General features: G+C 52.8%; 1 protein-coding gene across 3 annotated transcripts in view; it reads right to left on the bottom strand.

Moving 5' to 3' along the window:
• Positions 1–2,742: 2,742 nt before the first annotated feature.
• LRRN2 (leucine rich repeat neuronal 2) overlaps positions 2,743–24,569 on the bottom strand; it is a 62,694-nt gene continuing 40,867 nt past the window's right edge. Inside the window, exons 1-3 of one of the 3 annotated variants that reach the window (XM_082432410.1) lie at positions 13,208–14,487; positions 12,321–12,454; positions 2,743–5,782 (exon numbers count right to left, since the gene is read on the bottom strand). In XM_082432410.1, the coding sequence (XP_082288536.1) occupies positions 3,407–5,545 (2,139 nt within the window). In that variant the 5' untranslated portion in view covers positions 5,546–5,782; positions 12,321–12,454; positions 13,208–14,487 and the 3' untranslated portion in view covers positions 2,743–3,406. Of the gene's footprint in view, positions 5,783–12,320; positions 12,455–13,207; positions 14,488–24,569 lie in introns of those variants that run through there. The other 2 variants (XM_082432409.1, XM_082432408.1) reach the window with 2 other exon arrangements.

The raw sequence follows: 24,569 nt of genomic DNA, 5'->3' as shown, positions 1-24,569 counted from the left end.
TGGCGTGCTCCCGCCGGGGACATATACAGTCAACAACTGAGCTGGGTTTTGAAATCATCTCAATAGATGGAAATGACAGGCTCTCTGTAACAACTTAAAATTCAAACAGTGACAAATACTGCTTTCTATTTAGGGTTTAAAAAAAGCTACCTTAAATGTCCAGAAGAGACCAGGCTAAATAGCCGTTTTGTTTGTTTTAAACCCAGCATATTTAGTTGCCCACGCACTCAGACTAGTTTGAAAGCTAAGACTTCGAATGCCACTTCGGCTGCGTTAACAGACATGCAGGGCATGGTCCCACTGTCCTCTCACCTGGTTGCAACACACCTGAGCCACGTGCCCAGCTCTGTACCAGGCGAGAGGCTGCTTGCTCTCATTTGCTCAGTTTCTAGCTATTCTAGGACACAGCAACCCCAAAGTGCCATTCCTCCCCCTCCGCAACTGGCTACGGCCCTGCAGCTCAGCTCTCTTTCCAGGAGAAAAGAGGCCACTCACTCACATCCTTTCCCCAGCTCACCTCACTTCTCTGGGGCAGCCACATGCTCAGGACCAGGGAATTCATCTGAGAGAAGGGCTAAATCACCGTAACTGCCTTTCCCCACCAAGAAGGGATTCATTTTCAAGGGCTCGGTGCAGGGAGCCCCTGAGGACATGGAAACTGGGAGCCAGAGCTGCAGCCCTTTTCCTCAGGGCTCACAGCTTCCACGGTTCCCTCAGGGCTTCCTGCCTATAACCGAGGAGTCTTCGGGAAAGGAGGGTAGCAAAGATGTCTTTCAACTTCCAGCCTTTCCATCCTCCAACCACAGGTACAAGTATTTCGTGCTTGCAGGATCTAAGGTGTGCTGGGGTCACTTTTTGGGTTGCTATGACCCAGCCCTGAGGTCTTAGAGGAGTTCTGGGGTGGTAGGGGAGGAGTTGATGGGAGAGGGTTGCAGGGCTCACAGGCTTTACAGGGCTCTGGGTGCTTACGGGACCAGCACCAGGATGCTCTTTGCCATGTGGGCCCATCAAGAAAGGCAGCACCTGCCCTTCATCCTAGACAGGAGAGGCGTTGATTTCTAACTTCAGTTTTCCATGATCAGCACAGGCCCTGGCCTGCCTCTTCCCCACAGAGCCTCTGGATCACAGAGGATGAACCCTCACCAATGGCAAATAGGCTGGATCCCACAGGCCAGCCCCAGTTAGTTGGCGTGGCTGCCCGGAACTTGGCTATGATGGTCCCAAAGCTTTCCCAGCTCCCTCCCCTAAAGAACATGTAAGTTGCCCATGGGAAAGAGCACATGTGGATGGAGCCTGGTGACTCAGGGCAGTGGGCTGTCATTTTGAAATGGGGCCGAGTAGCCCAGCAGTAGAGGGGGGAGGAGCTGAGGGACCATCCTCCAGCCCCTCCCCAAGTCTCTCACGGGACCATAACCTGTACTGCTGTCTATAAAAAAGCCGGGACCCTGAGCAGAGGAAGTGAGACGTTCTAGCCACCGCAGGCTGGAGCTCCATGGTTCTGCACGTGGGGTCCCCAGACCAGCAGCATCGACATCAGCCGAAAACTTGTTAGAAATGCAATTCTCAGATCCCACCCAAATCCGGATCAGAAACTCTGGGGGTAGGACCAGCCGTCTGTGTTCAGCCAGCCCTCAGGGGATTCTGATGCAGGCTGATGTGTGAGGACCCTTCTGCCCAAGAGGAAAAGGCTTCTAAAGTGGCAGTTTGCTGAAGGTCTTCAGGGAACCCTGGTCTCGTTGTGCTTACCGAGGGAGCAGCAGCATCCTCTGGCTTGGGGTGAGTGTTCTCTTTCTAGGTTCCATGGGGCCTGATGCTCTATTGGTCTGGCTTCCACCTGTGTCTACATTTGCAACCTTAGGGTGACTTAGACCCCGCTTCCTACGCGTCTGCTAAACGTGTCTGTAGCGCAGGAGACGTCAGGTTCACGTGTTGCTTCTTTTTGGTCTCAAGAGACCCATCTCAGAAACAAGACCTGTGGCCCAGCGGCCTTTTGCTCTGGAACCGTCCTTCGGCTGGCCACAGCAGCCCCTCCCCTTGGCTCTGCTGCTTTTCCAACAGATGTTTCTCTTCACATTTGGTCCTAAGAAGTCAATCCATGAAAAAAAAAATACTGCAAAAGCAAGCCAGGCTCATTGCAGATTATACTGAAATGGACCAGAAAGATAAATGCAGCAATTTTCTTGTCCCACAGCCCTCCCCTCCCCAAATCCTCCATCACCCCACAACCCCCTCCTGCCCCAGTGAGCCCAAGTTCTTGCTGTCTCGATGATCTGCAATTCTCTGCATGACTCTGCCTCTTGGGTTTGTTTAATTAGAAATAGGATGGGAAGTGCTTCCTATGCACTGGCATGTTAATTGCTTATCACAGAAAGAGAAGGGGTGACAACATTGGGTGATGGAAATTTCCACTCTCTCCATCTCCAGGTTTTCCTCCATTTTCCTCTCCCACCCTCTCCTTGTCTCTTCTTTCCTCTCTTGTCAGCCTCTCCTGCTCTTTGTCCCTCTTCTCCAGGTCTCCAGGCCCTTTGGGGAGCAGGCCCAGAGGCGCCTGACAGGTCAGAATTCAAACCTAAAGGGAAAACCTGTGCTCTCGAGTACCACGTTCCTCTCTCTCCCCTCCCTCCTCTCCCAATCCAGCCCCTCTTTCTGTCACCCTCAGGCTTTGAAGAGATTCAGAGCAGAGAGCTCTTTAGTTATACTCAGTATTCAAAGGATTATTTTTCTTTTGTTTCCTTCCCCTCCCCTTATTATTGTTATTCTTATTTATTTTTATTTTTTACAAAACAGGAGAAAAGAGTGAATTGGGTTGGGAGGAGGTGACACATTTCTCCACAAAGGTACAAAATTGCCTATAGAAAGTCAACCTCAGAGTGCAGACCGGGTGCCGGGAAGAGGCGTTCCTGGGCATCCCTCTCCCACATGTCCTTCTCATCCAACTGGGGCCCCACTTTGGGAGCAGTCCCCCGAGGTGGGGAGGAGAGGCCTCCTTCAGCTCTTGCCCAGAAGGGGAAAGAGCAAGCAACTGAGACTGTACAGAGACAGAGAAGAGGAGGGGGTGCATCCTGTGGGCCAAGGGCCTGAGGACACAGGCAGGGGACATCCAAGCCCAGGAGCCTCTGGGCACACAGACAACTGGGGAGGTGGGCAGCTTTAGCCACAGTCCTTCCTGTTCCTTGGAGATGCTCCTCAGAATGGCAGCGGAGGGGCCCCCAGAAGGTAAGGGCAGTTTCTGGAGGCTGCAGGAGCATCCCCCTAGGGCCACAAAGCTGGCTGTCTTGGTCCAGCTGCCAGGCCGCAAGCATGTGGGTCCATGTTACTTTCCTGGCAGGGTACCTAGCCCAGATTGCTTCCCTTTTGGTAAAAAGTAGTCCTAGTTATTTCTCTACTGCTGAGAACAGGCTGAGCTTCAGGAATTTTGCGACAATGGTGGTGACAGCGTCTCCCCTTCTGAGGACCTGGGCAGCTTCCTCCCCGGATTCCAGTGCAGGACAAGGGGTGCAGATACCACCCGGGCTGAGGGGGTGCTCCAGCCCCAGAAAGCCCAGGCTGGAAGGAGAGGCCGCCCACCCACTCCCTGCCTGGGCTGGCCACTGCCAAGGTGGGCTGCCAGCCCGGCTGCCAGCAGGAGGATGGTGAGAGCCAGGATGGCTATGAGCCCAGGTTGGTCCCCTAAGGCTCTGTGACAAGGAGTGGCCTCTTTAGTCCTGGCCCATACACATGCCAACTGGGTGTGGGCATCAGCAAAGGCCACTTGCAGGCAGGCCCAGTACTCCGTGGCCTGAAGGAGGCGGGTGATGTTGTAGCTGTGGGTACCCCGTGGCAGGCGGGCCAGAGCAGTGGCCCTGTGGCCCTGGAGGGTGGAGGCACTGGACCAGGTGAGGTTGGTGGAGACTGTGTTGGGTGGGGAGACCCAAGACAGCAGGATGTGATAGGGGTGAGTCTCCTGCACCTGGAGTTCCAGACCCCATCCCTTGCCTCTGCCTGGCTGCAGGGGAGCCCGGCCAACAGCCACACTAACCGTCTTAGTGTCAGCCCCTACCAGGTTCTGGGCCACACAGGTGTACAGCCCTGCCTCTTCCGCTGTCACCCTCCGCAGCTCCAGGGTCCCCTCAGGGTACACCCGGTACTTCCTGCCTGCCCGGGCAGCCGTCAGTCGAACCCCAGCTGGAGTGACCCAGTAGATCTCGGGTTCTGGTTCAGCCAGCGCCCGGCAGTGCAGCACCAGGCTCTCTCCACTGGCCACCTGGAGGCTGGCGGGGAAGCTGCGGGGGGAGATGAGGGGCAGGCAGTGGTCCGTCATCTCCCGGAAGGGCACCTCCCGCACTGGGCGGCGCTGGAGGTCTGGTGGCTCGGCACACAGGGTGGACTGAGGCTCGATGAAGCGGACGTGGGTGCCCGTGGCATTGGCCCAGCGGATGACACAGTCACAGCGGATGGGGTTGCCATGGAGACCCACCTCCTGCAGGTTGGGCAGGGACTCCACTGTCTGCTGGTGCAAGGCACTGAGAGCATTGTTGTTGAGCATGAGGGTCTCCATCTGGGGCAGGTGATGGAAGGCGCGGGGGTGGATGAAGGACAGCCGGGGGTTGTTGGTGATGTCCAGCTTGGTCAGCTCAGGGAGGTTGACCAGGGCAAACTTGTCAATGGAAACCAGTTCCTCCATGTTGTTCAGCCCCAGCTCCTTGAGGTGCAACATGTTGGCAAAGTCCCCGGGCCCCACCCGCTGGAGCGGGTTCTTGTTCAGGTCTAGGAACTTGAGCCCAGGCACCTGCTCCAGCGCCCGCCGGGGTACCCGGGCCAGCAGGTTGTCATAGAAGGAGAGGCTCTCCAGGCTTTGAAGCCCCTCCAGGGCGTAGTCAGAGATCTCCCGCAGGTTCATGCCTGCGAGCACCAGGCTGCGCAGGTTGGCCAGGGGCCGGAAGTTCATGTCCAAGATGGCGTCCACTTTGTTGCCGCCGATCATGAGGATCTCCAGGCTGGGCAGCATCTCGAACCAGCGGCTGTCCACGGCCCTCAGCAGGTTGGAGTTGAGGTGTAGCCGCAGCAGGTTGCTGAGGCCAGCGAAGGCCCTTGGGGCGATGCGGTAGAGCTGGTTGTGGTTGAGATAGAGTTCCTGAAGGCTGGCCAGCCCTGCAAAGCTGTGGTCCTCCAGCCGGGTCAGCTGGTTCTCCTCCAGGTGCAGGCTCAGCAGCTGGGGCAGGGCACGGAAATCACAGTCTCGGGTGTCTGAAAAGCTGTTCTGGGACAGGTCCAGCTCTGTGAGATTGGCCAGGTAGCCGAGCTCACTCTGGTCCACGCGGATGATGCCGTTGCTCTGTAGCAGCAGGGTCTGCGTGCCTGCGGGCAGCGCCGGGGGCACAGCTGTCAGGAATAGGTCATTGCAGTCCACCGTGGTGGCCTCGCGGTAGGACGATAGGGGTGTATACCAGGGCCGGATCTGGCAGGCACACCGAGGGGGGCAGGGCACGTGCCAAGGTACCACGGGCACAGTGGCAATGGCACCAGCCACCCAAGCTAGCAAGAGGGGGGCCACAAGCAGCCTCATGGTGGAGCTGCAGGGCAGGGGACCATTCACAAGAAGAGTCTGGAGTCCTTGTGCTCTTAGCGGTTTGCAGGCTGAGGGTCAGCAGCCCTGCCAGGGCCCGGGGAACCACTCTCCCTGGGCAGTCATTCTATGCGGGGATGGGTGGGCACCATTTCCTGCCCTCCCGGGTGCGGCTGTCCATCCTTGTCCACTGGGGCTTGGTCTGCTCACTCATTGCCATGCCCCATCGGGGCAGCCCTGGAAGAAGAGGATGCAGAGTTAAGGAGGTTGCAGAGAAGCAGAATCTACTCCCTCCTCCTGTGTCTCCCCTGTTTGACTCAAGAGGTCAAAGGAGCTGAGAGGGGTGGACAAGATCAGAGCCAGGGCTCCTGGATTCTGTCCTACAGTCCTTAGGCTTTGCTGTCCTTTTCTTTGATCTGCTGGGGGAGAGACTGGGAGTCTTCAAGGAAAGGGCAAGAGATTGAGCCTTGGAAGCTTCCAGGATAACTCGCAGAAGGTGTGTGTGTGTGTGTGGAGGAGAGGGGATGGCTGAAATTGTCATCTTCAGAGTCCTTCTGAGCCCAGAGAGATGTGGAGTAGATTCTCCAACCTTCCTCACATCTCTCCTCACTGAGTAAATGGGAAATAAAGTGACAGTTTTCAGACATCCCTCTGAGCAGTGTGGGTAGAGGGTGTTAGAAACAAACGTGGCTTCTAAATTCCAGGGTGCACTCCCAGGACTTTGAAAGTTGAAAGGCAGTGGACCCTGACCCCACACCCAGACAGGCTGGGGAAGTGGGGTGGTCACTTGGGGTCTGCTTAGGCTCTCTGGGGATAGGGGACAGCTTTGGCTTTTGCCAAGTTCCCTACCTGGAGGCAGGGGCTTTCCCTTCCCCTGTAGCCTACCCAAACTGCCAGGAGGAGGTGGTGGGTTTAAGAAGCCTGGGTCTGAGCACCTCAGTCAGTCCTGACCATATGTGATCTGGCCTCAGCCAATTCTCCTGGCTTTTGCCATCCTACTGAGTCACTGTGACCAACCTTTCAGGTCAAATTTACCGTACACCCCCCCTCCTGTCTCCCAGACAACTCCCAGTTGTTCTTCAAGACTCAACCTAAGGTCAGTCACCTCCTACAGAAAGCTGCTTCTAACCCTCCCCACCCCTGGATGACTAAGGGGCCTGCCTTGTGCTCTCGCAGTACCCCATGCTTTCTTCTGTCACAGCCCTGATCACATCATGTGGAAATGTCTCCCCAACTGGGGACCTGTCTCGCTCATCATCATGTTTGTAGCCCAGGACAGGTGCCCAGTGAGGGTTTATCGTATAAATCAATCTCTATGGTCCTAGGGCCCCTTCCTCCAGGAGGTTGGGTCCCTACCCCAACTCCAATCTAGAATCCAAGCCTCTGCTGTTCCTTCCTCCCGGGTATGGACAATCAATCCTGGTTCTCTAGAAGAACCCATGGCTAGGATGCTTTGCCCTAGACGAAAGTCCAGCCTTGGCCTAGAACCAAGATGGGGGAACCAAAGGGGGCCCCTGGGCCTAGTCTGACTCCTGAGTGGAGGTCTGACTGGGTAGTTTTCCAGCTGCAGACATCAGGGGAGTGCACAGTTATTGAATGCCTGCTATTTGCCAGGACCTTTCAAAGACTATGTCTTATTTCATTTAACCCTCATAAAGAGTCTACAAGATAAGCATTAATACCTCCAGTTTGCAGATGAAGAAACTGAGGTTTGGAAGAGGTTAAAGAATTTGGCTCAAACCATACAGCTGGTAAATGTCAGGAGACAGGAATTCAGAGGTTGTGCCATTTACACTGTACTTCTCTGCCCCCAGATCTGGCCCGACCCTACCCTGGATACCCTGAGCTGTACTGGCTGCTGAAGCAGCAGGCTGGGTGCCCATTCTTGTCCCCTGAGGAGATGACTCCTTATCAGGGAGCTGCAGGAAGCTGGGAGCTGTGTCTTCCACCACCTTCCAGGCAAGTGTCTCTCAGCTGGCCAGCGGGGCTCTTTGCCCACCTCATCCCACTTCCAGGATGCTGGGGCCGGGGAGGGGAGCAGTTGGAGGCCTCCCTTGAGCAAGGGAGCGGCATGCCTGTTTACATTTGACTACTTCCCACCTTCCTCTGCAGCTATTTCTGAAGGTGGGAAAAACAACATGACTTAAAATGCACAGAGGTTTTGCGTGGGGGTGTGTGTACACTGACACGTAAAACTCAGGGCAAACACACGTGCACACACTCATGCACACCCACATCCACGTGCAGAGGGGAGCCTGGAGTACTCAGCCACCCAGGCCGGTGAGCGGCGGTCAGGAAGAGTGGTGGGGTTCTGCCGTGTGCTATGTGAGTGGAGAGGCAGCAGGGACAAGCTGAGTCCTGGGATGGCCCTGTCACGGAGCTAGGGCTGGGGTCCTGCCACACGTACACACCAGAGGCTCCTGCCTCCTGCCCAGGTCTCACCCAAGAAAGTAGAACCCACCAGCAAAGAGATCTTACTATTACTTACCACTTCCTACCAGAGCACCCTGGGGAAAGTTCACTGCTCTGAGCATCTGTTCCTCATGTGTAAAACGAGCTTGTCATTGGGATGAAAGGAACCGGGTGTGGTACACACAGAGAGCTCAGCAAGGCTTAGTTCTCTTTCATCTCCCAGGGTTGGGAGGCTCCCCAGCAATAGGACTTCTTAGGGGGGGATAGAAGTTGGAGCCCAGGGCTCAACAAGCCCCTATTAAGCTTGCCCACTGTGGGCCCAGTGTCGCCCCCAGGTGGGATGGGGAGCTGTGAGCAGGACTAGATAAAACGTCACACCTTTAAGAGTGCCACTCTGGCAGGACCAAAAATGCAAAATGATTAGGAGAGCCCAAGACAGTGCGTAAGGGGAGAGAGGCTGCGGTGGGTGGAGAGGGCCTTCAGACCTTGCCCGAGCCCCAGGCTCCTCCTCCAACACCTGTGTCCTGGCACCTTTGTCCTACCGATGCTCAGCTATATGGATGGGATCGAGAAGCCATTTAAAAGTTCATTAAAAACATCCAGAGACACCGCGATGAAGAGTGGCCCCCGCTTGCCACAACTGGAGAAAGCCCTCACACAGAAACGAAGACCCAACACAGCCAAAAATAAATAAATAAAATTTAAAAAAAAACACAAAAAACAAAAAACAAAAACATCCAGAGATTCGCCTTTCCCTCCACTCCAGGCTCACCCTCTTCCTTGCCCCTGTGGCTGGGCTGGGGGGCGGGTGGTGAGCCAGAGCTCCAGCCCCTCAGCCAGGAGCCTCGGGCCGGCGCTCGGCATCCAGAGGCCCAGAGACGGGCAGCGGCTGGATGACTCACGTTTGTACGCACCTCTGGTCCCAAGGCTTGGCAAAGGCCCAGACAAGTCCTCCCCCTCACTGCTGAGCACACAGCCCCTTCCAAGATAGAACTCAGAGCTGCCCACTCACCTGCCATCACCACTTAAGGCTGTCTTGCACATGGCCCACTCATGCAGGCTTGATTAGCAATTTCTGCTGGGAGCGGGAGCTGCAGAGAAAGCTAATTGTCTTTTATCTATAATCTCCCGGGGTGAGCGGGAGTTCAGACTATCACGTGTACGTTTTCCCCAACTGGATTTCAAGCTCTTTGCAGTAGGGGCTATGTCTTGCATGCTTTTTGTGTTCCCAGTGAGCCAAGTGTAGGATTGAGCATGCAGAGGGTACTGGTGAGTGGATACAAATTGTGAAGTGTGTAACTCTCCCATCAACCCTGTGTGCAGACAGAGAAGGGATTGTTTAGTCTCATTTTACAGGGGAAGCAACTGAAGCAAGGAGAGGTTAATTGACACGTCAGAGTTTGCACAGCTTCTGACGTGGTGGGGTCAGAGTTCAAACCCAGGTCTTTGACTCTGTAACCTGCCCCACCAGCCCAGCCAAGGTTCACTGCCTGGCAGCTCAATGCCCGCCTTACAGGAGCAGAGTGCAGGGCTGGTGGCCCCGAATGCCTACTTCAGGTGCCATCCTTTCACAGATGAATGGGTCCTCTGCTCCTCCTCCCCGATGCTACCTGTGGGGGCCCCTCAGACACCATTCCTTGATTTCTGGCTAGAGTGACTTCCCTGGGGGATACACGGGGAAGACCCTGTTCCTCTGTGTGTGTGGCTGGGCCTGGAAGCACAGGGACAGACAGAGCCAGCAGGCTGCACAGAGACCTCAGCCTGCCTTCGGATTGGGGGCTGGGCGCTCCTCTTTGTTCAGGGACAGCTGGAGCCATGACCGTCAGTGGCAGGGGAAACAGGGTTGCCCACTGCAGGAGCAAAGTTTCTCTTGGAAGGGCTGGCTCTGCAAGCCCCAACGGACCCACCTCCTCCCGGCAGCAGCTCTGGATTTAGCAGAAAGTATGGAATTGATCCCGTACACTCCCCATTAAACTCCAACCCTTGGCAAAGCCCTAAATGAAGAATTTTGGAGAAGCTGACATCAGGAGCCGGAGCTGCTCTTCTCTCTTTCCTCCATCTCTGGCCCTGCCCCCAGGACAGTCCCGAGCTCCTGCCAGCACTGACAGCGTTGCTCCTCCAGGTGGCTGGTGGATGCAGAGCCTCTCCCTCCCCCAACTCCTCTCCCCTCCCCACAGCCTCTGCCCAGCCGCCCTGAGCTGGGAGCCCTCCGGAGGGAGGAACAGCTCGGCAGTGATCAATTGCCTGGCCTTCCCTGCTGCTTCAGTGCCAGGTCCCCCTGAGCCGCGGAGACAGATGGGCAGCATAATTGAGTGTAGCATTGATAAACTCCAGCCTCCTCACCAGCAGATAAGCGCTGGGTTGGGGGATGCAGAGGTGGGGGAGGCCATCGCTCCATCTGTACACCTGGCCTCCGGCTCCTCCCGAGAGGTGAGCATGGCCCCTCACTCCCACCTCTCATTTAATCACAGACAGCCAGGACCTCAGAGCTGGAGGAGACCTCAGCATTTATCTAGTCTTCCAGAGTCTGAATTCCATAAATAACTTATGCAAAGGAGGAGTGGTGGAGTGGAAGGAGCCTGGGCTCTGTGATCAGAGTTTGAGTCTGGCTCTGCCGCTCACTGCGTGACCTTGGACAAAGTTAGACGACCCAAGCTGGGAAATGAGGATGAGACCCTCTCACAGAACTGCTGTGAGGAGCCAGGATGCAAGGTCTATGACGTGCCTGTTAGTTGCCTTCATTGCCCCCTTCACCATTGCCTCTCCTCCCATCTTAGCCCCTACTTCTCATCTCTCACCTATCGTCGGAAACTTTTTCTTTCTATTATGGTATAACTTACGTACAGGAGAGTATATAAATGGCACGAATCCCAAGTGCACAGCTTGATGAATTTCTACCTTAGTAGATACCAGTACAACCACCACCCATAGCAAGATATTAAGTATTTCCAGCCCTCCCGAGGTTCCTATGTGGCCCTTCCCAGTAAATGTCCAGCCCCCACCTGGAGTTAACCATTGTCCTGACTTCTATCATCATCAATCAGTTTCATCTTTTAAACCCAGAATTCCCCTTCCTTCTCCATCGCAACTTGGAACCAGGGTCTTTGGAAACGGTTGACTCTGGCTTTAGGGAACACCAGAACCTCAGACCTGAAATTCACTTAATTCATCCTCCTGCTTCATAGTGGCTATAGCTTCTCAGGGTCTCACACTTAATCAGCGATCTCCAGGAAGGGAGACTGATTCCTCTTATTCCTCTTTCTTGTTTTACCATTCCCATATCTAGAAATTGCTCTACGCCCTAGGGTCCCCTCTCCGGTTGGAATCCTATGACTTGGGCCTGTGAGTGTCATGCTGCCTTGAGGCAAGAAGATGGCAAGATAACCTCCTGGCAGCCCTTCCCCAAAGCCCTGCTGGGTCTTGGCCACCTCCTGGGGCAGCACTGCTGGCCCCTTTTTGTTGCCAGACCCCTAGGTAATCTGATTACAGAATCTGGGGCACCAGGCAGAGGACAAATGGGGGAGTGACCAGGAAGGAGAGACCCAGACTCACTTCTAACTGCCCCAGACCTCTCCACTTGCCCATTTCAGAGGATCCGCACACTCAACTTGTCCCAAGCCCAACATCTCCTACCAAACCTGCTCAGGAGGCACTGCCATCCACCAGTCTCCAAGACTGGAAATCTCCGCCATGGTGACGCGTCCCTCTCCCACCTCACACACACCCACCACAGTGCTCACGCTAACGTGCCCTTTTCATTTCTTGTCTTGACTCTCACAGCGGCCTCCTCACCCTTGAGTGACCCGCTCGTTCCCAGGCACCTCATGCTCCTCCTAGACTAGACTTGCTATTTCCTTCTCCTCCTCGGGCCTCTCACTCAACCAGCAAAACCTCTCCCCAACTTCAACTATCAAACTCCTCTTCAGCCATAAAAACCCATCCCAAATGCCACCTCCTCTGTGACATGTTCCCAGAGGCCCTCCTAGAAGGGTGGTGACACCCACCGCAGTCCCAGAGACTCTGAACAGACCTCCACGGTAACAGCACCTTCCTTATTGTCATTCTGAGAGCCTGTGTTCTCAACCAGGCTGTGAGCTCCTGGAGGAAAGGATGGTTTGTTATTTATTTTTGTCTTCTCAGAGCCTAGTGCAGTGCAGAATTTCCTGGTAAGGGTGGGAGGTGTTCTACAGCCATGAACTATGAATCGCAACCCATTAGTGGGTCATGAAAACAGTTTAAAGTGGATAACAATATACATTAAAAAAATGAAATAGAAAATAGAGTGCATTGTATGTAGCTAGATTAAGTGTTGTTTTGAGAAATTTTTCCCCTCTGTTCTACACACACATACACACACACACACCTGTGTACAGACAGATGTGATGCAAAATCGTGCATTTTTGCCCTTGAGTCGCAGCTATAAAAGCTTGAAAATGATGAGTCTGCAGAGCCTCTCTCTTTGAGTGAGGTGAGTCCCTTCAACTCTAGTTGATGCCGCTGGAAGGATGACATAAATCAAAGTGTCAGAGGGAAGATACGACGCCCCCAAGTGCCTTCTATGTGCAGGATTTCTATTTGCTGGCCACTTTAGAGATACCTCATCCCATCCTCCCAACAACCCTGTAAGTAGGTACTTTTTAGAAGAGAAACCTCAAGCTCAGTGGAGACAAGGGATCAGACCCAGGTGCCACAGCTAGAATGTGGAAGAGCCTGAGTGTGAACCCAGCTGTGTCTCATACACCAGCCCTTTCTATTTCCATGATTCTGGTGCCAGAAGCTGAATTCCAAGAGTGGAGGATACTGGGGAGACTGGAGGAGAGAAGGGAGAAAAATGAGAGGGCATCTCCTGGTGAAAGGATGAGGTTTCTCTTGTCTACCCTTGCCCTCCCCTCCCCTCTGGAGTGAGAAGAGTCAGTTCCAGTAAAAACCCTTTCCTGGCCCGGGAGGGAAGGGACTTGTTCCCAGGAAGAAATATCTACATTCCCAGGTCTCTGGACTGGCCCTGGACAGAGGGTGTTGCAATTCTACTGCCTGGAAGGGAGCCTGCCTCGTTATTTCTTAAGTAGGAGTGGAGGGCGCCAGTAGGTAGCCCACAGTCATTTTTGTCTGGTTGCACTGCACCAAAGAGGCTTCAGGGGAGTGGAGCCAGCTTTGCAGGGGCCTGGAGAGCAGCGCCAGGCTGAGCTCCACCGCCACACGCCGCCAGCCTTCTGCTGACTATCTGCCCATCCTCAGGAAACCTTCTCTGACCCCTCCATGCCTCTCCTGGGCTCCTTCCTCTGGTGCCTCAGCGTCCCTCCATCATCCACTGGCTGTTTACTTGTCTGTCTGTCTTTCCTTCCAGACTGTGAGGCCCTCGGGGGAAGAACTGTGCTCCAAGTTGCCAGTTCCTCCAACAGTCTGGCACACGGTAGGAGCTCAGAAGATACCTGTGGAAGGAGAGAAAGAAAGGCAAGGAAGGGCAGGGCACGAGAACAGAAGGGGGCTGGTTGCTTTGGAGCTCCGGAAGAGAAGGTGGACCTGAGTCTGGCCTCGTGAAGGAGACCCAGAACGCACCTCCTGTAGGCACACACCCGGGCTCCCCTGCCCTGGCTCTGGCCGCTGCATGGCCACTGTAGCCCTTCCTTTGACGGAGAAGGCACTTCTGACTTAACTTTCTGCCTCTGGATTCCACCCTACGATGATCCGCCCCCTCTGGAGCTCCCTCAGGCGCCCCCTCTGGAAATCCTGTGGACACTCTGAGATCTTAGGTTAGCGGTTCAAAGGAGGGCTTTGGAGTCAGCTCTGCATCTGAATCCTGGTGCTGGCTGTATGACCTCAAGCATCCTTACTCAGATTCCTCCTAATGCAGGGAGAGAGCCTACCTCATGGGGAGAAATCTGCAAGAATGATGCCTGCTAAGTGCCTGGCGCTCACTGGAGCGCTCTTCCCTTTTCATCTACCTCGGTCTGTCTGAGGCACAGTCCCTGGCTTCCAGGCCACCTGTGTACCGGGCCCGCACCAGACGGCCTGTCTATGGTCATGTGGCCTCTCACGCAGGCAGCCTCTCCTAGGAACCCTTCCGTCTAAGTCTGACACTCCTTCCTGACGGAGCTGCCCTCTCCTGGGTCAACTTTAAGCACTCCCCGGGGCCTCCAACCAGGGTCCAGTTCTAGTCTTTAGGACTCGAGAAGGCTCTAGAACTCAGTTCATTTACAGATCACCAATGTCTGACACACTCTCACCCAACAGCTCACTCTTCCTGGCTTAGGTGAGCAGCTCCTCTGTTTGCCCAGGTGCTCCTTGGAAGGGTCGAGAGGGCCCCCTCCTAGCAGAGCTCTAAATGTCCCAGCTTGACCGCAGCCTGAGGACATTCCACACTGGCCATAGGCGCAAGCCAGAGGGGCAGCCAAGCCCAGCTACTGACCTCGAGCCTCTCCCGCCTCTCTCCCTATAATTCTCCCTGCCCTTCCTAGAGTTAGCCGGGGGTGCTGGGCAGACCCTGCAGCATTCTTGAAAGGCTCCCTCCTGCAGCCCTTCAGACACAGTGGATCCCTGGGAGTTAGGTGCAGCGGAAGGAGAGGGAAGGCTTCAGAGAGATGCAAGCAATGCTCTTTCCTGCCCCCGTGCCTTTGCACATGCAGGGGCCTTGCCCATAAGTCCCTGTCACCGCTTGTGTATTCCCATCTCTTAAGTCTCAGCTCACACTGCCCCTCTTTGAAGTCTTCCCTGACCACCACCCACGCCCCACTAATCAATCCCTTGCTCCTTCCCCCATCCTTGAAGAACCCATATCCACTGTGATGCTCAACTCCTCTCTCAGACTGTGAGCCCCTCGAGGGCAACTCTGTGACTCAGGAGTCCAGAACTAGTAGTGAGAGAAGCACCAAGGCATGGTAGGGGTGGGTGTGGGAGGAGTGCCTGGGGAGAGGGTTTGGGGCCTGGGGGCCTGAGGAGAAAGAGGCAGAGCAAATGGGGAACAGACCAGTTAAACAAGGAGAAAGGCCAAAGCTCTTCTAACGGAAAAAGAAAATGAAATCAGAATGAAAATTGATGAGGCAGAGAGAAAAGGAGACTCGTTTCATCAGCAGGTTTGCCAGATGAAGCTCAGAGATAAATCACGAGGCGGAAGGAGCCTTGGTCTCGGAGTGGCTCACTGCCTTCTCCTTCTGTCAGCTGTCTCGGGCAGGCCTGAGAGATAAATGGCTGCAGCTGAGGCCCTGCAGTGGGTTTTTTCCCATCCCCAACTGCAGTAAGAATGGCCTGTCAGTCCTCATCGCCTCCTCCAGGCCTGCCCTGCCCACGCCTTCACGCGCTCCCCCTCCCGTGGCCCTCCTCTTCCCCTGCTCCCCTCCTCGGCCCCGCTGGCCTTTCCCTCAGCAGCCCCCCCATCATCCCTCCCCAGCTCAGGGTCAGGCCTGTGGAGAGCATTTGTCAGAAGCCCTATCCGACCTTCTGTGCCCCTATCCAGCTTCTCTGAAGTCAGGGTGGGAAGGAGAGGTCAGGGCATGAGAACTGGTGGTAGAGGACATGGGACAGGACAGGGCTGGGTTCTAGTTCTGGCCTGGGACAGACCTTGGAGTGTGTCCTCTTACTTCTCTAGCCCTCGGGCTCCTCATCTGTGAAATGAGGAGGCTGGGCTAGAGCAGTGGTTCTAAAGCTGAGGTCCCTGAACCAGCAGTATCAGCATCACTTGGAAACCTGTTAGATGTGCAGATTCTCAAGCCCACCCCAGACCTCCGGAATCAGGAACTCAGAGGGCGGGGCCTAGTTACCTGTGGTTGAGCAAACCCTCCAGGCGAATCTGATGTATGCGCATGGAGAATCACTGGACTAGATAACCTCCAAGGACCCTCCAGATGAGATTAGAATTCTGTAAACGAGAACAGTGCCCGCTAGGAACGCTCAATTAAAACTACGTGGGGACTTCCCTGGTGGCGCAGTGGTTAAGAATCCGCCTGCCAATGCAGGGGACACAGGTTCGAGCCCTGGTCTGGGAAGATCCCACATGCTGCAGAGCAACAAAGCCCATGCGCCACAACTACTGAGCCTGCACTCCAGAGACCACGAGCCACAACTACTGAGCCCACATGCCACAACTACTGAGCCTGTGCACTAGAGCCCAGGAGCCACAACTACTGAGCCCACACGCCTAGAGCCCATGCTCTGCAACAAGGGAAGCCACTGCAATGAGAAGCCCGCCCACTGCAACTAGAAAAAGCCTGCACACAGCAACGAAGACCCAGTGTAGCCAAAAATAAATAAATAAATAAATAAAAAGTTATTAAAAAAAAAAAAAAAACCTATGTGTATGATGAACTCCTTATCATTATCCTGATAGATAAGAGTTGAGTTTTCCAGACCCCTCTCACCTTCTCTGTCCCGGCCACAAGGAAGCTCTCTACCCAATGAGCATTAATAGAGCCCTGACTGTATGCTGGCACTGTGAGGAGATAGGGATACAAGGTCATGGGGAGGGCAGGCGGGAGTCACAAATTTAAAAACAAAACAAAACAAAACACTCTACTAAAGTATGATAAGAATTGTCACAGAAGTACTTACCAAGGACAACAGGGGCATAGTCTGGAGGAGAAAACACAATTCTGCGAGGAAATTTCTAGAAGTCATTGAATTATACACTAAAAATGGGTAGATTTGATGGTATGCAATGTACTTCAATAAAGTTGTTGTAAAAAAAACCTCCCAGGGAAGTGTTGCCTAGGTCAGCAGATGCACAGATGGTAGAAGACCATTCTATACATACTGGGGACACCAGGAGCAAAGGTCCTGGGATAAAAATGATGAAGTGAACTCCAAGAACTGAGTGGTCCCCCTTAGTTTCCAAGAGTGTAGGCGATGTGAAGAGGCTGGAGCAGCAGGCTGGAGCCAGAACAGTCTGGACATGATATTGGAGGTAGAGGGCAGCCAAGAGGGCATCTAAGGCAATGATACTATAGCCATCAATAATATCTATTATGACTGGATGCACCTTGCAATTTAAATTCTTCCATCTCCACGATCCTGTGTGATATTCACAATAGCCTTGCAAGGTCATAGATGCCATTATCCCCATTTTAATGGAAAAGATATTAAGTGACTTGCCCAAGATCATACAGCAAACAAGTAATGGAGCCAGGGCTAAAAGACAGTGTGCCTCCAAGTCCAGACTTACTTTCTCAGTGGGACGGCAATGTTAAAAATGGTAGCCATTGGCCAAGGACTGCCTATGAGCCGGGCCTTGGGCTGGGCTCTGAAATGAGTGGTTGCACTCAATGCTCAAAACCACAGTAAGATATGGGGATTACTAGCCCCATTTCACAGATGTGGAGGATAGGTAGGTACCTTGCACAAGAACATCCAGCTGGTAAAGCCAGGACTCAGACAAGGTCTGGCTGGCTGCCAAAGCCCATGCTCTACACTCCGACCCCACATCACCCTCCTCCAGCTCCCACTGCCCAGCTCTCTTCAGGCCCAGAATGGAATGGGAGATTTCCAGCTGACTTCTTATTCAAATTCCCTTGAGCCTGGGCCAACCCAAGAGAAAGAAACTGGCCCCTAGCCTAAGCTGAACAGCCCTTCTTTAAGGGAAGGCCCTTTCCAATCTGGCAGGGGCTTCTTTCCTCCAAGCCCATCAATGCCTTCTGAGCCCCACACACCCACTGGGGGACCAGTGCCTTCCAGGGCCCGGAGCCCAGTGGATAGAAGCACTTCCATCTCATGATCAATAACAGGCATAATTCAGTGACTGCAGCAAGTACAAAGGAGTGTAGGTTAAATCAATATTTAGAAGCTTCGAAATGAAACTAATTAAGAGCGAGCCTTAATGATTTTTACTGTCTGGGAATAAAAAGGACAAAAAGCCTGCCCATATTTCATGAGTCCACCTTAGTAGCTTGTAATCATTTGGGAAGAGCAGATGATGAAAAGTGCTCCGAGCCAGAGCCCCACTTTCTGCATTGCAGGAGAGGGGAGCACCTCGTCCTTGGTAGCAGAAGACGAGGAGGAGAAAATGAATGGGATGGAGCACAGGATGCAAACTGCATTGTGGAAGGCCACTGGCTTAGGTCAGGGATCGTTATGTATTGAATTGTGCCCCCCCCCCACCCCGCCAAAGATACAGTGAAGTCCCACTCCCAGAACCTGTGAACGTGACCTTAATTTGGAAACAGGGTCTTTGCAGATGTAATCAAGTAAAGATGCGGTTATACTGGGTTAGGGTGGGCCCTAATCCAATGACTGGTGTTCTTATAAGAAGAGGGAAATTTGGACACAGACACAGAGACACAGGAAGAATTCAATGTGGTGATGGAGATCGTGATTGAAGTGCTGCAGCTGCGAGCCAGGGAAGCCAGGACCCGAGCCTGGGAGAGGCAAAGAAGGAGTCTCCCCTACAGGTTTCAGAAAGACCACAGCCTGGTCCTGCCGCCCTTCTGACACACTGATTTCAGACTTCTAGCCTCCAGAACCTGAGACAATTAAGTTTCTGTTATTTAAGCCATCCAGTCCAGTTTGTAGTACTTTGATACGGCAGCCCCAGTAAACTCATGCTGGGATCCTGGATTCTGGTTCCCACTCTACCACTTACTAACTGTGCAAGGTTGGCAAAATGCTTAACCTCCATGAACCTCAGTTTTCACCTCTGAAAAATGGGGATAAGACTAGTTCCTTCCATCTTTTCTGTCCAGAGATCTGGTTCAGATCTAATGAAAACATGAGTGTGAAATACGCTATGAGCTGTGAGTGCTACACAAATACCACCTAGGCTCACTGCTATGGAAACGATCTGGGATCGACTCAGGAGCTGTCAGATGGGTAGGAAGGAAGTTCCTTGCCAGCTCACAGGGCTGTGATCCAATCAGATCACAGGTGTGAGGTGTCTTTGCCTCATTAGAGATATTACATACATGAAGAGTATTTTTATTGTCGTTCTCAACAGAGATTTTATTTGTTGCCCACTTGGCCCTAGGTTTCTCATCTGTAAAGTGAAAGGGTTGGACAACATTATTAAGGTATTTTTCAGCATCAATTCCTGGGCTTATTCATATATACATATTAATATATATTTGATATATATATACTTAAAGTAGTATATCTTAGCATCCCAACCTCATTCTCATCCCAGTAGCCCAGGACAATGCAGAGGGGTGCCAGCTAAGTACTGTGGTGAGAGATAGGAGTGCTGGGGTTTTGCATTCCTTTGCCCTCTACTGCCTGGGTTAAGAGAGGAACCAGAGCACTTTCCTCTCTCCTCCCTCAAGCTTACCAGGCATGAAAGGAACAGGAAACCACGCAGGCAGCAAATAAAATCTCTATCGATCATGGGATGGCTGGCATCCCAAGTCCGGCTGGCTCAGAGCTGTTCATCTTAAATAAACGTTCCTAATGATCCACTCATACTTAATGCTGGAGCTGTCTTGTTAAAGTGCAACGGAACAGGGTGGCTAAATGTGGGGCTGCTGCCTCTCTGTCGGGGCCTCTTCCAGGGCTCCAGGGGGGAATAAGGTTCTCAGGTGGCCTCTCAGAAATTTGGAAGGAGCTGCACCTTGCAGCAGTGGGGTTCTCAAATGGGGGGACCAAGCTAGCTTCCTGCCATACGACAACCAACATTCTTCCCAGATGTGTATCCGCGTGGCGAATGAGCATCTGTTTGCACGCCGCCCTCACAGGAAGGAAAACATCAGCAGCATCAACATGATAACCACCACCATGATGCTGTCACCTGAGATTTACCAGCACGGTGGTCATCCCACCTGCAGCACACCATCTCCATCCATGTCACCACCCCATTGTCATCATTGTCCTCAGCTGTGATCACTAGGACCCCCTCGCTCACTGTCATCACCACACATCACTTTGAACACCCTCCACTAGCATCATTATCCCTCATCCACTGCTGCCACAATCCTGGTCATCATAGTACCCTGATCATCATAAGAGAACTTGTTTGGCTTCATCTCTGTGACTTATTCAATATCCGAAACAGAAATGGATTTTGCCATTGGGACATATGAGACCTTATAAGGCTAACATGAGAACGAGTGGATTCACATGTACACAGAGATCCATCCTAACAGAAGCATAAACATGGACATGTGATGTATGCACGGAGAGTGCCGGGGGGAAGGGGAGTGGGGTTGGAAGGATAGGCAGGGGACAGGTCAACCAGAGCTCCACATTCTCCTTAGGAGAAAAAAATTACAATCCTTTGTCTCCTGTTATCTCTGTTTTCCAACTCTGGCTGCACCATAGATTCATATGGGGATCTTTTAAAATATACTGATGCCTACATCCCACTCCAGACCAGTTAAAATCAATCTCTGGGGGTACAATGCAGGCATGGAATTAAAACTCCCCAGAATTTCTTTGTATGTAAATTTTACACCAAAAGAAAAACAAAACAGTAAAATAAAGTTGAACTCCATAGTTGTTAAAGTATTTAGGGAAAAGTGTACTAATGTCTGCAATTTACTTAAAAATGCACCAAAAATAAGATGGATTGATGGATAGATGGAAAGAGATGTGATAAAGCAAGTCTCATAAAAGGTTAATGGTAGAATCTAGGTAGTGGGTATATGATTGCTCACGGTAAAATTCCTTCAACTTTGCTGTATATTTGAAATTTTTCATAATAAAATATTGGGAAAAATATCCAACTGGTGTTACTGTGAAGCTAGGGCTGAGAAACACTGCATCTAAAGGAAAAATCCATAAGCAAGTGAGTTTCTTTCCTCCGCCCTCCATGTGTGAAAAAACATACCCCCTTTCTCATCAAACCAATCAGACTCTCGTCCAGTGTTACCCACCCTTCTTGGGTCTCATCACACATAGACAAGTGGATTTGGATGGTGCACCGGGGGAAATGGAGGCAGCTGCTTGCTGTAGGAGCGGGCGGCTAGGGAGACACCTGGCTGCCCAGCCTCGCAGGGCTGGGCCTGGGACCCACTGCCATACCAGTTGGCCAGCTCTGCTCTGCTCAGATGGCCCCGAGTCTCCTCTTTCTAAAGCCTCGGCTCAGCATTCTTAGCAAGGATTAAATCCTTTCCCAGGAAAACCAGACCAGAGTCTATTGCAGAGAGAGAGAGAGAGAGAGAGAGAGAGAGTGTGTGTGTGTGTGCGTGTGTGTGTGTGTGTGTGTGTGTGTGTGTGTTGGATACTGCGGGCAGAGAGAGAGAGAGAGAGAGAGAGAGTGTGTGTGTGTGCGTGTGTGTTGGATACTGCGGGCAAAGAGAGAGAGAGAGAGAGAGAGAGTGTGTGTGTGTGTGTGCGTGTGCGTGTGTGTGTGTGTGTGTGTGCGTGTGTGTTGGATACTGCGGGCAGGGGCCAGGCCCCATGTCTCATCTGCATGCTCCTCCACAGCTGGCTCGTCCTGTCGGGGGAGTGCCATGGCAACACCGTGCTCTTTAAACACAAGAGTTTGTGCTGCCATCGCAAAGCAGCATTAGGCAATTTAATTAAGGAGCTGGCAGCAGACAAACTTTGTGAGTTAAAGGCATTTTATTAAATCCCATTGTATTATGCAGCTCAGTTCCCCCAGGAGCTGCAGAGCTGGGGGAGGACAGAGGAGAATTTGCTGGGGTTTCTTTTCTCTTCTTTGTTTTTTTCTGGCCTCCTTGCTGCTTCATGAATGCATTCACTGAACATAGGGGGACCCCAACTGTGATTGCCTGCTCCCCCTAGCCCAAGCATCAGGCCCTGGCATAAGGTCTGCTGGCTGCAGTCTGGGCGGTATGATCGTCAGCACTGACCCCGTGTGTGCATCACCATTCACAGGGCACTCTCAGCACGCTATCTCAGGGCCAGGCCTCCAACCCGAGCTTCAGTATCTACTCGGCACCAAGCTCAGTGTTTCCCATGCAGGGTCTCACTGAATCCCCCCACACCCTCAGAGTAGGAACTTCTGGCAGCCCCATTCTACAGATAAGGAAAGTGAGGCTTACCGATATGACGAAGCCTGCCCAGGAGGATCTTGTAAGTAGTATGTAGCAGAGAAGCAAGCCCAGACAGGCTGACTGCAGAGGCCGAGGTTCACAACACTGCTCCCTGTTACCTCTTAAGGTTGGTGATTTTTTCCTGTTTCAACCTTCGGAATGGGTTCCACTCCAGGCGCCCAGCTAGGAAGATAATTCCAGGGTGAAGCTGGGGTGGGACTAGGCATTCTCCAGGACCCTGACCTCCTAACCCACCACACCTAGAATGTGTGAATGTGCCTCGTGAAAGGTCACACCCAAGCGCTGAGAACATGCTGGCATGTTCAGGGGGTCCAACCTGTCCTCCTGGCCGCCTCAGGGAGAGTGTGTGGCTGGGACCTGAAGCCAAGTCCATCTCCTCTAAGGACCAGAGGTCAGGAAACCAGATGAAAGACCATAGGCTGCTGTGGCTGGATGTGGGGAAGAACTTCCTGGGTGAGAGAGAGGTGGAAATAAAAAGGCATGTCTTGCCAAGAAACTGCATTTTAGCTCATCTGCCCCAAGAGGGAGCCCACCCAGGCTCCTGCCTCCCGGCTGCGGAAGCGTGTCTGGGGCTCGCGTGCCTGCCAAGGACCCCACCCTGAGGCCTCCCTTCCCTGGCAGCCCTCTCAGCTCCTGGCTTGTGAGAGTTCCTCCCGTGCGAGCAAGCCTAGGGGAGTCCAGCCCAGCCCCAGCGGTTCTGGGGAGGCCCACTGTCCCCCTGGGATCCAGCTGGCCCCTGGGCCACAGGGCCTCCCTCCTCAGCCTCTTCAGGTGCCCAGAGCTGTGCCAGCAAGGGGCGAAACGCCTTTCACTCTGCAAACGTTCACCGAGCTCTACCCAGTGCCTGCCCTCCAGACCTGTAGACAGTTCTCTTGGGCTCAGTTTCCTTAATCCTAAACTAGGGGCAATGGCATACACCTTGTCCAGCTAAAACAGATGCAAAACAATTAGCTAATTTCATTAAGGGCTTTTTCTCTGCCAGGGACTTGCCACTCATCACCTCTTTTAATCCTTAGATGAAGGAACTGAGACTAAAAGAAGTTAAGCCTTGGGCCCAAGCTCATACAACTAGGAAGGGGCAAGAACCAGTGTTCTTGACAACCCCATTTTATATATATATAAACTTATACATATGCATGTATATGCATATGTAGGTATATATATATGTATATACATGTATATATAATTATTACATAATTATATATAAATAGCAGCATTGAGATATAATTCATGTACCATAAACTCAATCACATTATGTTTGAAAAGTAAATTTAATGGCTGGATTTGCCACCAAGCTTAAGGATGTTTTACTGTTACCCAACAGGAAGCTCCTCTTGGAAGGTGCATTCAGTAGTCTCAGCAAACGGAGCCAGACGAGTCCAGCCATGGGGCTCCTCAGGAGCCAGCTGTGGGGTCTGTGTCTTCTCCCAGCCTCCACTTCTTTTCTTAACGCTCCCCCCTCTTCTCACCCCTCCTCCACTTTGCTCTCATCCATCACCATCCTCTCCCTGCCCCCACCAGGCCCTGATGCTTCCTTCTGGCTTCCGGGTCTCCTCTACCCATCCCCACTCCCTCACCCCCACCTGGCAGAGACTGAGCCACAGCTGCAGGTGCTGTCCAGGTGACCCCTTTGAGAAGTCCCCAGAGGGGTGGCCATGTGTGCAGGCAGGCCAGGGAGGACAGAGCTGGCAGCAGCGGGAGGGCAAAGGGCCAACTCGACGATGCCCAAGTCCATACTGCCACCATGTAAATCTCCCAGGGAAACAGCAGCATTCTAATCCCAGCTCCACCACTTACCAGCGATGGGACTATCTCACAGAGCCCCAGTTTCTTCTCACTTGTAAAATGGGGATAAGAATATCTGCTCTGAATTTTAGTAGGTAAACTTCATTGAATACTTACTCTGTACTGGGCCTTTCACAAAGCTTAATTCTTATCTGACCCACATAACAACCCCCTGAGAGTGGCAGTTATATTTACTGAAGAGGAAATGGAGGCTCAGAGAAGTTAAGCAACTTGCCCAGGTCCCACAGCTAGTACATGTAGGAGCCATGATCCAGGTCCAGCACTGTGTGATGCTGAGCCCTCACTCTTCAGCACACCAACTGCCAGGCTGTGAGGGAGCCTATGGGATGGATGTGTGCAAAAGTGCTTATCAACAGAAATCTCCAGAACAACTAAAGCAGAGGGTCTTTCCCCCAACTCTCACAGGGCTCTGCTATATAGCCTGGCCAGTTTTCTTCCACCGAGATAAGAACAAGTGCTCCAGGGGCTATGTACCCTCCCTTCTGCTGGAGCAGCGTGGGCTGCACATGTGTTTGTGTGCATGTGTCTGTGTGTGTGCACTTGTGTGTTGGGGAGAGGCACGGTGCCCGGCCAGGTGAACCAGCTAAGAGAGGAGCAGATTTGGAGGCTGTTATTTTGCCATTGCTTGCTCTCCTGGGCTCAAGGCCTGGGTAGTGCCAGCTCGTTTCCAGTCATTTTCCCAGGGAATTAACAGGGGAACAGTCTCGTCTGTAATAATGATAAAAATAATAATAATAATTAACTCAGCTGTAGCTTATATTTCTCCAGCATCTCTCTCCCCAGATCTCAAAACTCTGGGCAAATAGCAAATCTGCTGGCTTTCTAGCCATACCCCAGAGCCTGGGAAGCCTAAGGTACTGGCAGATTTTCTGTCTCTT

This window comes from Balaenoptera physalus, assembly GCF_965194825.1.
Source record: "Balaenoptera physalus genome assembly, chromosome: 1".
NCBI lineage: Eukaryota > Metazoa > Chordata > Mammalia > Artiodactyla > Balaenopteridae > Balaenoptera > Balaenoptera physalus.
Note: the sequence above shows the minus strand (reverse complement) of the source record. Positions and strands in the feature narration are given on the sequence as shown.